The 13,441-nt window shown below is 41.8% G+C and overlaps 2 protein-coding genes across 2 annotated transcripts in view; both read right to left on the bottom strand.

The window, feature by feature from the left end:
* Nucleotides 1-784: 784 nt before the first annotated feature.
* SNRPD1 (small nuclear ribonucleoprotein D1 polypeptide) lies at nt 785-7,221 on the bottom strand. The gene is made up of 4 exons (XM_068405321.1): nt 7,044-7,221; nt 6,269-6,345; nt 3,389-3,580; nt 785-964 (listed from the first exon to the last, which is right to left on the bottom strand). The coding sequence occupies exons 1-4, from the start codon at nt 7,055-7,057 to the stop codon at nt 888-890; spliced, it is 360 nt and encodes a 119-aa protein (XP_068261422.1). The 5' UTR covers nt 7,058-7,221; the 3' UTR covers nt 785-887.
* Nucleotides 7,222-8,221: 1,000 nt separating this feature from the next.
* Nucleotides 8,222-13,441, bottom strand: part of SACM1L (SAC1 like phosphatidylinositide phosphatase) — a 34,554-nt gene continuing 29,334 nt past the window's right edge. Inside the window, exons 15-20 of the mRNA XM_068404601.1 lie at nt 13,248-13,317; nt 13,087-13,159; nt 12,532-12,625; nt 12,357-12,449; nt 11,590-11,647; nt 8,222-10,340 (exon numbers count right to left, since the gene is read on the bottom strand). Coding sequence (XP_068260702.1) covers nt 10,204-10,340; nt 11,590-11,647; nt 12,357-12,449; nt 12,532-12,625; nt 13,087-13,159; nt 13,248-13,317 — 525 coding nt within the window. The 3' untranslated portion in view covers nt 8,222-10,203. The remainder of the gene's footprint in view (nt 10,341-11,589; nt 11,648-12,356; nt 12,450-12,531; nt 12,626-13,086; nt 13,160-13,247; nt 13,318-13,441) is intronic.

Below are 13,441 nucleotides of genomic sequence, written 5' to 3'. Positions count from 1 at the left end.
GTGATAATCCCTTTCCTACAAGGGAAAAGTCAGCAGGATGGTATGCGAGATAAATGTGGCCAACACTCCTTCTTTCATATTTGTGTCCCACAAAGCAGTTTTTATATATATATATATATGTGTATATATATATATATGTATGAGCTGCAGAAGTTCTCTCATCTCCAGAAGAAGTAAACTTCCAATTCCAGTAAGTAACTGCACTGCGCTGTACTTTGTATTTTCTAGGGATGCACTTTAAGTACACAAGACAAAATCTGTGATAAAGCTGCTTCACAAGCCCCACCCAAACAAAAGTATGCTATATAATTAGCTTTGACAAAGTTCATATCCAGGTATACTTTAATCATGACATGTAACAATCCAGCAGTTCCACAGAACTGGTTAATTTCCCTATGTGAACATTGTATAAAGAAAGCAACGTATAAATTGTAAGCCTCATGTAACAGAAAACAGTAAAATTACATCCATGAACTTTAAAGAGGTCACTCTGCAGAACAACATTAGAGACACACGCTTGGGATGCGGGTTCTTAATATAGTGTCTTAACTGTGTAACCATTAGAAGAGGGTAAGTGCCTTATAAAAGAGGGATTAATTTCAAACAAAAATTGTTAAAGCACACCAACACAAGTCTCTCACTCCGGGGCAAAAAGCAAGAGGTAATTGTACAGCCTTCAGGGGTGGGTGAAACCTTGAGAATGACAACCAACACCAACAAGACATGTTAGTCTGCAACAGGACATGCCTCCCTCCCCAGACTTCACTAACAAAGGAAAGACAACTTTTTCACATTTCAGTTTATTAAAAATGGATACCATAAACAAGACCTGTACAAAAAAATATCCGAAACTGCCCAGAATTTGATAGCAGTTGCGTGGTGAGAAGTTATCGTCTTGGGCCCCCTCTTCCTCTTCCACGACCTCGGCCTCTGCCACGACCTCTGCCACGGCCTCTTCCAGCAACTTAGCAAATGAAACAAAAACGATAAATCAAGTGAGACCCAGGAATACTTTCATTTTGATTAAAACATTCTGTATCAAGCATAAACAACATCATAATGTCTCATTGCAGGGAAGCAGTAAGTCAGATATTAAGTCTGTTAATGCTCAGTAAGTTTCAGACAATATTTTCATCTTTTGTGTCAGGTTTTTCAGTACACAACTTCCATAGACTACTGTCTTGTCTGACTTTGGCTTCACTGCAGAAAACAAGGGGATACAGCGTCACAGTTGGCCGCTTCCTAAATGCTCTAAGTCTGACAGAGAACTATGAGTCCTCTTTTTTTTTTTTGATAAAAAAATCTAGTTTTTCAGGCATCAGAAAAAGCACACACAAGACAAGAGTATTTTGTTACTGTTCATTATAGCAGATAAGATTTTTTCTTTGCAATAGCTCGCAGTGTGGTTTATAAAGTACGCTGCTAAAGGGAAATGTGAGTTTCCCAAGCTCAGCCGTTCTGAGGCACCATGTGAAAGGGCAGCAGCATTCTGAAAGGATCCCACTACCACACAGCTCCTGCTGTTTTCAATGATACCTCTGCCAATTTCAGACGTGATTCTCGGGCCAAGGTCTTGGCTGTGTGCTCCCACTTTTTAAATACTGCTATTTAATGGTAAAGGGAAGACAGAATCACAGAAGAATTCAGGCTGCGAGCAACTGCTGGAGGTCATATGATCCATATGGTGGTAACGTGTCATTTTACCCCTTTTTCCTAAAGAAACAGGACTTGTTCCATCAGGTTGTAAGGCCACCCTACAAACTTTTGAAATTACTGCTTAATTTCAAACAACTTTGCCAGTGTAAGGCTCAAAAAGATACCAAGAAACTTAGAATTCTGGGGAAGTGGGTGTCTGAGCCAGACACACAGTAGCATCCGCATTCAAGAAGCAGGCTGTGACAACTACTCTGTTCCACGTGAGGGTATGTAGGTTAGAAACACAGTAAAGACAGAATGAGCAGAGGCACGGGACAGATCTGGGGCTGGTAAAAGACTGACTCTTTGTCAAACACACAGAAGCATCAACACCTGACTCGGTGATTACAGCATCCACACGCATCAGTGGAGAGTCGTGTTCGCTAAGTGCCAGCACACTCAGACCCCAGGCACACACGCCACGTACATCTCTCAGCCAGCATCCTGCCTTCCACCAACAACTTCATTTGCCAAGGACAGACCATGTGTTACAGCTTTTGAAGCCCAAGGGCATTTGCAGATTAAGTCAAAGTGCAGCACAACGCAGCTGCGGTCTATGAGTGCTTCAGCACAGTGAAGATGCAAGTTGTACTAAACCAAAGTAACTAGCGCTACCACAGCTCCTTCTCTTTCTTCAAAGTTAAAAAGAAATCGTGATGTTCTTGTTCACATCACATTGTGATGTTCAGAAAAAAAGCAATCCCATCACCCTCCAATTTCTCCATGTGGTCAGATTACTTTTAACGGACGTGAGAGGAGCAAAACACTTTCAGGAGCTTTATCCTTATTCTCTATAAAGACAGCAGCCGTAATACTTGCACTTTGTGATGCACACACCCGAGGGTTGCTTATGCCATTTCAGTAAGGTAAACACACCTATTCATAACATACACATGGATCAAAGACCACAGATTCAAATACTTAAACACTATTACAGAAGAAATGGTACGACATTATTTTAGAGCACAATTAGCTTTCACTTAAAACTTATTATTTTAAAATCATACAGATTAACCGTTGGGCAAAATATATACTGCCTGAAGACAACCTACAGATTTTCTGGGGTTTACTGGATATTAATCTTTAATAGTGTGGCTTAACACTGAATTCTTCTCTATACTGTTATGACTTCTAAGGAAAAGGTTTTTTGTTCAACAGCCTTTTGAAAAAAAAAAGTTCCAGGAAGAGCGCAGAGTGGAGCACTACTGGGAACCAAAGCCAGAGAGCTGCTCACAGGAATACAGCCCAGACTCCCTCAGATTTTCAAGTCTCTCAAATTCAGTTCTCTGACAGATTATTTTTATCCACAATCAAGTGAGATTTCAGTGAAGCATTCAGCACTGTTCAAGAGGCTGTTCTGTACTTTTTCTTTAGGCTACATGAAGTTCCCCACACAAACTGGGGGAACACGGCAGACATTTGGAGGAAACTTAAATCTCTTTGGTGTCAATGCTGAGACTGTGATAGGTTAAGACTTACTCAAGCTTAAAAACATTTACGTTTTTAAAAACAGATGTATGAAAAGTCATACGCATAATTTTATATGAAAGAAAGCTCTACAGGTGCTAAGAAGGTGGGCTAGGGAGACTTAGCCAGTTCAGTATCAAACCCTCAAATCAGATGTCTTCAGATTCAGAGTACTAAAACGCATACAAAGGCAGAGCAAACACAGACTGGGAAAGCACAAACTTACCTGCTTCTCTTTTCTTGGATTTGACTTTTGGTTCCACATCCACTAGCAAAGTATCCAGAGGCAAACTGTCCGGCAGAATGAAGTATCGGATGTTATTCCCTCGAATACTCAGCGTCTCCAGCTGTACAGGTTCCCTGTTCTTCAGTGTCATTTTCACTGCTTTGAGATGCGTATTCATACTGACATCCACTCCTGGAACAACACAAGTCTAATTTCAGGGATGAACACCTACAAAATGGTCCCTTGTTGGCTACTGTTAAGTATGCACATGCTTCAAGATCATTAACACCTGCTTCTGCCAGCCATTCGTTAAGCCTCTAACTGAAGGAAACAACACGTCTTTTTGTCTCTTAGATTATGCTTGCTGACTTTATAAACTGCTGCCTTCAACACCTCATCACTAGAGATTTTTATCTATGTCTTAGTGACAGCGTTGCAATTTTGTAAGTGGTTAAAACAATTCCTTTGAATAACAAATAAACTGCTGCTTATTACAGAAGTCCAATACTAGTCTTCTGACTCTTTTAAAAAGAAGCAAAACAAACCTTTGAGGAGGAAAAACAACCTGATCATTTCGTCTTTCTGTAAGCCTCAGAAAAAGTCCAACTGCCAAAAAAGCATTTATTTTCTGATAAAATATACCTAATACTAGCGTGGTATCTTCTACAAAAGTACGTAAAATACACTACTGCAAGGAACAATCGTTGTGGTCACGAACTCCGTGAACAGCCAGTATGTAAGAATTGCATGTAGCCAGTACTGTGCCCACTACGCAGCGCTAAGTATAATCCCAAACTAGAACCAAGTCTCAGCTGAATGCATGTATTGAATAACAGCCCTGAAAAGCATTAAAAAGCACCCTGTATTAATTTTTATTTTGCATATCATCAGTCTTGCATGGGATTTGATCTCAAACTATGAAGATCAAAACGAGTAACTTTTTCAGATCAAAAATTTAGGCAAAAGATAGAAATTGTAGTTTACAAACACCCGCTAATTCAGTGACAAGGCACCCACATGAGCAAAATCCTTTGTGTGTTCAAACTTCTGTACAAACAACCCTTTGTGGTAAAACTAACTATTGTACTGTTTCATAAACACGGAAAGACAAACTGTAGGATGTCTTCCCAAGGTAAATAACATGAGCAGCAGGCTAGAACCCGAAGAACCATTGTGCTGCGCTTATTCCATGTATTTTTCTGTCCTCTCCCCTTACTTCTGGATTTTATACGGCTCTCCAACACCTGCGCCCCACCTGACCCATCCCCTTGGTTTGTGTAACCTTGGCATTACATGAAACCTGCCCCTTCAGCATGCCTGCTCTGGCCAGCCAACACACTGGGAGGGATAGGAGACTGCACAATTTGCAGACAGCACAGCAATTATGAACATAGTTCACACACCAGTGCAAAGGGAAGACTGACATTTTAGAAATATGGATTGCAGTCAAGTTTTTACAGATTCTTAGCAGAAAATGAGAGACTTGGCTCAACAATTAAGCCTGCAGGAGCACCGAGTTCCAGAGACAAGCAGTTTGCTTCCTACCCAGCTGGGTTCAACAGAGCATGCTGCAATCAGATACCAGGGTGGTGCATTCAGGTCTGAAAGGATGAAGCTGATGGATCCGGCTGCAAAATAATGCCAGTTTTTAACTGCCAAATCTCAGCAGACTGCTACTGGCCAAAATAGCACCTAAGCAATCCCCTGGAATACAACTCTGCCAAGTTTGAATTTTATTTTTTTCTAACAGTGTCTGGGCAGAAAAGCTTCTAAAAGTAGCCTGGGGTGAGTGAAGGAAAGGAGATCAAGCATGTTCATCAACTTAACTGTAAGGGTTTGCTTCATTAAATACGATGTGCCCCACCTACATACCTGATCATCTCTAAAGTAATGCCAATGGGAATGTTCTCAGAACAATATCCCTCACTAGTATTATTAAAGCAACAAAATAGTCTGCACATTTTTCAATACGTGTGAACCATATAATGAACCATCAAGGCTTTTCCTGCAACTATCACTTCAATGATACAGAGAAGCACCCACTAGACAATAACACCCACAAACACATATGATATGACAGACCTTTGGCTACAGCAGGGGACCAAATGCTTGACACCAGGATTCCTTTTTGCCCTGTATCCCCCCCATCAAGCTATCTGTTTTCAAATAAGTTTCATGAAATCAATGCAAAGATGCATTTCCATTTAAGTTCACCTTAACCAGAGCTAAAACACGCTCAACAGAAATTATTAATTTTTACATTACAATTGCCTACACACAAAGTTTAACCGATTTAAGACCATATCAACACCATTTATAGCTGTATTAACATTAAAAAAAGTCCCCCCTCTTCTGGTGATTCAGCTGTAATGTTTTTAAGCAACTATAGCTTATTACAATTTCACAAATAAAAGTCAGCTGTATTGACACATCTTATAAAAATTCAGCTCTACCAGTTTGATATGGTAGTAAAACTACCCCACCCGTGTTACCATGCTGCTAAAATTCTAAGAGAATACCATGCTTACACCAGCTTCACCAACGGTTTGGAAAAGTTTACTTCCTTCATATCATATTCTACGATGATTCACCCCCAAGCCTGTCTGTAAGCAAAGCCTGCAGCCAGGCTCAGAGGCTTCCAGGCCTACAGCGAATTTTCTCCCTCCCAGCAACTTCTGCAAATGTCCAAGCTCTTCTGTAACAAACACACCTTAAGCTTGCACATAAAGATGTGACTTAAAAAGAACATCTTTTGCATCTTACAGAGAAGGTCCCCACAAGAGGAAACACAAAACAAAAAAGCTCAGCCCAAACCATGGCTGCCAATTGTTATGGAAAGGTAACAGCAATACTTTGTCACAGTCTCCCATCCCGCCATACCTGTGATAGTTCCATGCACCTGTGTCCCATTCTTCAGCTCAATGGTCACAGTCTCATGGCTCAGCTTCATTAGAAACCTAAAAATTTTAAAAAAATTTGCTCACTCCCACATAAAGCCTTACATGTTTTACATCCTGTTACAGAAAAACAATATGCACCAGATATTCACACATCCTGAGCTTCCAAAGAGCCTCCCAGACCCCACAGATTCTGCTGAAGACGTTTAGGAAAGCATTACACGAGAGCAGGACACAAAACAGAAACAAACCCCGCGGCCCGCCTACCCACCGGGAGCTGGGACACCTGACTGACACGCTGCTGAATCAAACATGCTACCTCCAGGCCGAACGGCCGTTATTGTACACAGAGGGGAACATTTTAATACTTGTTAATACCTCAGAAGAGCAATTTTAACCAAATCTGGGGGTCTTTTCCCCCAAAATGGTGGTTTTAGTGAGCAACCTGCGCAGGCCTCGCCCCAGGAGCCCCGCAGCCCCTTGCCGCACAGCTGGGCCAGGCCGCGGCTGAATCGGCGGTACGGGAGGGCAGGACCCCCCGCCGGCGGCAGACCCCGCTGCCCGGCCCGGCCCCATGGCGGACAGACGACCCACCGCCGTCGCCACCCGGGGGTCCGCAGGCGGCCGCTGCCGCCCGCCCCAACGGCCGGGGGCGGGGGCCCGCGAGGCGGCCGTTAGCGCGGGGGCGGCCGTTGAGCGCGCGGGCTTCCTTGCCGCCGCCGCGGCCGGGCGCCGGCAATCCGCCTCCATCCGCTCACCTGACAAGCTTCATGGCGGCGGGAGGCCGGCGCTAGGCCGGGCGGCCTTCGGCAGGGAGCGGCGGCTGCCCCGCGGGGAGAGGAGAGCCCTCGGCGGGCAGGCCCCGGGGCGCGGGCGGTGCAGAGGCCTCCTCCGAGCAGGCCACAGCAGCCCTTGCGCCACCAACCGCCCGCCCTCGACAGCGATGAATGAGCGGAAGCGCCGCCGCGCGCGGGGCGGAAGGGGCGGTGCGAGCGCCCCCGGGGGAGGAGGGGTGCGCCGCGGCGGGACGGCGCATGCGCGGGGCAGGGCTGGCCGCGCCCCGGAGACAAGCTGGGCTTAAGGGGGAGAAGTCCGCGCTTAGGGGGGAGAAGAGGAGTGTGAGCGGCTGGTTCACTCAGTGACAGTGGCGAAGGCTGTCATAAGACTTCACAGCTTCTCCTGCCTTACCTTGACAAATACCGAACTAATTCTGTCTAAAATACATTTTAAAATCTGCTCCAAGCTTGAGGGGAAAGAGCTTCAAAGCAAAACCAGAGTACAACCTTGAAAGAATTTACTTTAAAAACTTACAGCTTGAGGATCCAAAATTTTGATAGTAAGAATTTTACCTAATGATAGGAACCCAGTCACCTAAGTGCAGCCCCAGCCATGTAAGATGTACATACACACTCTGGGCTCTACCAGGTACTGTTTCACCCTGCTCAGAACCTGTGCATTCAGGCAAGCGCCTCTCAAGAGTCTGAGTTTGCAACTGTCTAATGCACTGCAATAGAACAATAAAAATAACCACAAGAGAGCAGACACATGCCTGCAGCGAGGGAGGGAGAGGGAGACAACAACGTGAATGTTCACCCTGAAGAAGCTATTGCTGTGGTCAATAAAAACCCCTCAAGCAGTCTTGTGAGGGAAGAAGTAAAGAGCCATCAGTACTGAGCAGAGGTGAAAGAATTAAGCATCAGAGAAATGCAGCCACAGCAGAGATCCAGATGTGGCAATGAATGCTGAAATGGGATGCTAATGCCAACTCTGATGTAGGGTACAGTGCGAGATCATCGATATCTAAGCACAGAACAGCATCTCTTCACATGCAATGAGCAGAGACAAAAGAGAAGCATCCTTCTGGTGAGAAACAGTTCCTACGGAACAATTTGGGAACAGACCACTCCAAAGCACAAAATGCACCACAGACAGTGTATCTAGAAAAAGTTGAACATTTTATTGTCATTTATGAGTACACCATTTGTGATTTTAGAAATACAGACTCTTTGCAAAGCCCTGAAATACAGGTGCCTTCCAACTTCTAAAGCCTATATTATTCTATGTCTTGCAAACCTTCTATATTAGCAATTCACATTTGGTCTTTGCCACAACAAATTCTTCAAAGATTCAAAGATTTATTTCCAGACAGCAAGACAATCAAACTGAGTTTCCAATGCCACCTGCCAGTGAGCTGTCAAAACCATTACTTTCCAGTACCGAGCCTATGATGTTCTTGTACTTTGTGCCCATAATGGAGTTCACCTTTGAAAATTTTAAGTTAGAGGATTTTCCAGTTAACTGTCAACTGGCATTTCCATTACAGCATCTAGAAGCAAACAGATACTTTGCAAGTACTAGTACTTATGAACAGGTTATGTTTACACAAAACCCAGAGAGGCCTCCAGAAACATTCAAGGTTAAAATGAACAGTTAACAGTTGCAAAAATCTGTACATATTTTCAGTCATAACACAAGGAAACACTGGAGTATCAGTGTTTTGTGTTCTAGCTTCAACAGTGACAACTGTGCTAGTCCTGGTATTCTACATGTTTCCCCCTTCCCCCCCATTTAGATTTTATAATCACAATCTGAATATACAGCTGTACTTACAGGAAATATTAAACAATGCACAGTGCCTTAAGCAAGTTCCATGTCTGGTTTGAACAAACCATATAAAGTAAGTGACAAAATAGTTTAAAATTGGTCCTTGATTAGGATTACTTATTTTTATACAGCTTGGAAGCACTAAATTTAAAGACACGCATTTATTATTAACCAGCACAAATTATTCTGTAGCGCCTTCCCCCCCGCCCCCTTTTTTTTTTTTTTTTTTTTTTTTTTTAGAGTGTGTTACAGTATCATGCATGAAAAGCAAGCTGCTGCTCCCAAGTGCAAACATGGAGTTTAGACTAAATGCTTTCTCCTCAGGTTTTTATTCCTTCTTTCATCAATTGTTTCAACACAACCAAGAATAGAAGCAGCTGACTAGCAAAACAATATGAAGTTTACCTTTTACATTGTGACCCATTCTTAAAGTAATGGAATACTTTGGACCTTTAGCATAAGGAAGGTTCAATAAACACTGCAAAGGATTTTTTACATTCTTTGATTTCATTTACATCTTAGAAAGAAAATTTTATATTTTAACTCACTAACTAATGAATCATATCTGGAGACTGTAGTATTGAAAGAGTGCAAGACATTTGCAACTTCAGGAACATCCAATTACACCGTCCTTTCACCCAAACAATGATTAGTAGAATATTGCATCAGTCCTAGATGAACAAGACAGGACAAAAAGCTCATTTTAGAAGAGCATTAGGATTCAAAAATCTTTTATATTTAGTGAAAAGAATCCACACACAAATATGCATGAAGAACTCCGTAACATGGACTTTATCACAACAAATGTAATCCAGCTGTAAGTCTTGGAACTAGACTTTTTATTGGTATGAAGCCATATTTGTTCAGAGACCACCAATCAGAAGCTCCATTATTAATGCTTCAACATCTGGGTTTTTTGACACATGAACAGCATTAGAGCTCTCACCTGTCAAGTCAGAGACCAAAAATTCAGCTGAAACGGCCCAGGTGGACTATGAGCTTAAGCAATCCACTTACGCCCTAAAACATGCCAGACACCGAAAAGCTGGCTTTCATCTTTGCATTACCTCAGTGAGAGTGGAGCCCCTTCCACTAATGCAATATTCCAAAGACCATTGCAACTAAGACTGTCGAGTCAGGTCTCAGCTGAAAGCTACCACCACCAAAGGACACAATTTTCTTCCCCCTTACCCCCCGCGCTGCCAAGGAAGAATGTTAAAAAGACCACTGTTCGGTGTGGAAAGCGGGTCAGTAGAGACTCCAAGTGTGGCTTGAGGAATCCTCAGTACCAAGCCGCTTTCCACACACACAAATTCAGTCCATCTTCTCTTTCTGGACCAGCTTGGGTGCATCTACAAAATCCTTGCCATTGTAAAGGATGATAGCGAAAGTTCCAAAGCTTGCACTTCCCCAGAAAAGCACATAGGCCAGTGTCTCAGTCCATGTATCACCTGTTAAAGAGTCAGATAAACATTGTAGTTCATTATCTCCAATTACCAGAGAGAGGTTTTTTTTAGTACAAAAGCAAAATATTTCAAGCCCTCCCTCAGAGATCTGCTGTCAAATGAAGTTAGAAGTCCTTCATGGGTACTGACATCTTTTCTTTTTCTATTTCCTTCCTTAGGAAAACTGTGTTTGCCACACCGTTCTTAGAACATTTTGAAGAGAGAGCTACAGAAGTCAGAGTAAAGGACTCTATTTGGCACTAATGTTAGAAAATTCAAGGCAAAAGCCTGCACAACTCCCAACACAGATTTATATTAGGAGGCGTCCTGGTTTTGGCTGGAATAAAGTTGATTTTCTTCCTAGTAGCTGGTATAGTGCTGTGTTTTGAATTCAGGATGAGAACAATGTTAATAGCAACAACTAAAGTATCAGTGTGTTAAGTAGTGTTTATACTAAGTCAAGGACTCTTCAGCTTTTCACACTGCCGTGCCAGCAGAGGCTGGGAGTGCACAAGAAGCTGGGAGGGACACAAAGACAGCTGACCCGAACAAGCCAAAGTCAAAGGGGTATTCCATACCATATGACACCACGCCCAGTATATAAACTCAGGGGAGCTGGCTGGGGAGCAGCATGGGTTGGGGATTGGCTGGGCATTGGTCAGCAGGTGGTGAGCAACTGTATTGTGCATCACTTGTTTTGTATATTCTATTATTATTTTCTCTTCCTTTTCTGTCCTATTAAATTGTCTTTATCTCAACCCACAAGTTTTACTTTCCCCCCCCCCCCCAATTCTCTCACCCATCCCACTGGGGGCAGGGAGTGAGCAAGCAGTTGTGTGGTGTTTAATTGCCAGCTGGGGTTAAACCACAACAGGGGGACATCCATCAGGACAGGCTTATGCCTATCTCTGACTTCTCTGAACTATCTTTCTGCCCAAAATTAGGTAGGTATTCTTCTGGGGATTCATTCAGCCTGTAATAAAGCTAGATGTCTACTCAGGTGCAGCTAAATTTGGGGGCAATTAACTGCCCCCTTAAGTGACTTCTACAAAAGTTTTAACATTGTTTTCTATAGTACCTCAGGTTTTTCCACATTAATGATATAGTGCTAGCCCTCAATCTCCAGAGCCATGCTCAGACACTTTTTAGTATGACTGAGAAGCAATTTTACACTGAATAGTTTCTGGTAACCATTTATAGGAAGTCCACACACAAGCAAGCTAATTCTGTGAAATTAAACTCAACAGTGACTTACCAGCCATTAGCAAACAAATAATGCACATGGAGAAAGCAACCACCATAATAATAGGCAACTGGGGAAAGAGAAAAAGAATAATCACTTGATACAGTAGCACATATATTCCTTAATTTCCTTTCAGATGGGCTGTACTACAAAGCTATTTACTTGCTTTGCAATAAAGTTGCTTTAATTACTGATTCACCTGCTGTCAGGTACAACTAAAATTTTGGATAGTTCCCAAAATTCAGAAGAGTGTGTTCAATAAGTAGGTTAAGAATTAAAATACACCTATCTATCTGTTAAAAGAGGGCTGAGGTTTGTGTTTTGTTTTTTTTAAAAAAAAATAAAAAAATACACCAGCCACTAACTAAACCCGTAATGTCCCCAAATCCCATTTCACAAAATAGAAGAGGGAAGGGGAAAAAAAAAAAATTTTGTGTTACAGTCTATGCTTCTGCATGAAGTATGACAAGAGATCTTCACAAGCTTCTTCTGCAGAAGGAAACAGTCATTCATGCTGACTAGCAGAATTTCTCCCTTTCCACTTGATGAAGGAGATTTAAAAAAAAAAAAAGCAGCAGTTCTTTCGATACCTCAAGGACACTCCGTTTTCTGTCAATGGAACAGTCTGGGTTTAGTCCTATAAGCAGGTATCATAGAAACATAACCAGATTATAGGGATGCTTCATTACTAAATAGACAAGTTCTACTTAGTCATATGAAGCAAATGACTAAAAGGTTGTATGTGTTTCTCCAATCGTGAATAAAGTCTCCATACTCACAGCTAAGAACTTCCAATCTTTCTTGACATGTAAAGGACTAGCAGGTTCTACTTCATCCACTGAATAATTTCCAAGAAAAAGATCAATCGCATCCTGGATGAGAAACAGAACAAGAATTAAAATGCACAGCAATGTTTATCAAATACATTCCCCCACAGTTAAAAGCCTAACTTACTTGTCTAAATCCATCAGAAAAGTTATTTTTGTAGTAACGTATTAATGAGTTCCAGCCATCCATTATTAAGCCCCACTGAGTTCTCTTCCCAGTTCTGCAAAAAGAAGTTTTGAAAAATATTTAAAATAGATTCATAAAGTCAGGAAGATAATTTCAAATTTACAGTCCTTTCATTGTTCAAATGTGTACTATGTTTAATGAATACCTGCATGTAAATACATTTATCTAGTGCTGCCTCTCCTTTATTACCACACATACTTGTAACAAAGTTTGAAAGTAAAACTACACTTCTCTCCATCCCACAATATAAATGTGCCTTAAAAAGGCACATTTTCTTGGTTTTATTTCCAGATAGGCTTTTCTCCTTTCATATAAACACAGTGAAGAATGATGTTGTTCTGTAGATTTTAGTCTGATATTTTACCAGTTGAACCATTGCAAAACTCATTAATGGTCTAAGCCCTAAATTAATAACCTTCTCAGATATGAAAACTTAAAGAAAATCCCAAACATTCCCAAAAACCAAGAAGGCCTTTACAAGAAAGGCTGACTTGCCTTGTGTAATCTGTCTTTAAGGCACCAGTTCCAGCATATTGTTTGGCACATGCATTAGCATTATCAGCCCATGCTGTGAATAGGAAAACATTAAGAAAGATTAAGAAGTTATGCACTCTGCTTGGAAAAAAGTGATTGTTTGAACTCTATAAACAGCCTACCATTTTTGTAGATTTTCTCAAAGTCTGCTTGCTCTTCAATTCTCTGTCCAACATGCAGAACACCTAGCCTCTAAAACAAAAAGCATATTGAACCTTACTAGTAGTTCACTAGAAAAATTAGGATTTGCTGTCAGAAAAAACTATATTTATTAAACTACAATCTGGCCAATGCATTTCAAGTTAGTAGTACAGTA

The sequence above is a fragment of the Nyctibius grandis genome, chromosome 7 (assembly GCF_013368605.1).
Source record: "Nyctibius grandis isolate bNycGra1 chromosome 7, bNycGra1.pri, whole genome shotgun sequence".
Lineage (NCBI taxonomy): Eukaryota > Metazoa > Chordata > Aves > Nyctibiiformes > Nyctibiidae > Nyctibius > Nyctibius grandis.
Note: the sequence above shows the minus strand (reverse complement) of the source record. Positions and strands in the feature narration are given on the sequence as shown.

What these genes read in the sequence shown, in the direction of transcription:
- SNRPD1 (XM_068405321.1), bottom strand. An exon ending in GGTGCATGGAACTATCACAG is followed by an intron (nt 3,581 to 6,268) that starts GTATGGCGGGAT and finishes GTGTTGTTCCAG; the next exon opens with GAGTGGATGTCAGTATGAAT. An exon ending in ATCCAAGAAAAGAGAAGCAG is followed by an intron (nt 965 to 3,388) that starts GTAAGTTTGTGC and finishes TCATTTGCTAAG; the next exon opens with TTGCTGGAAGAGGCCGTGGC.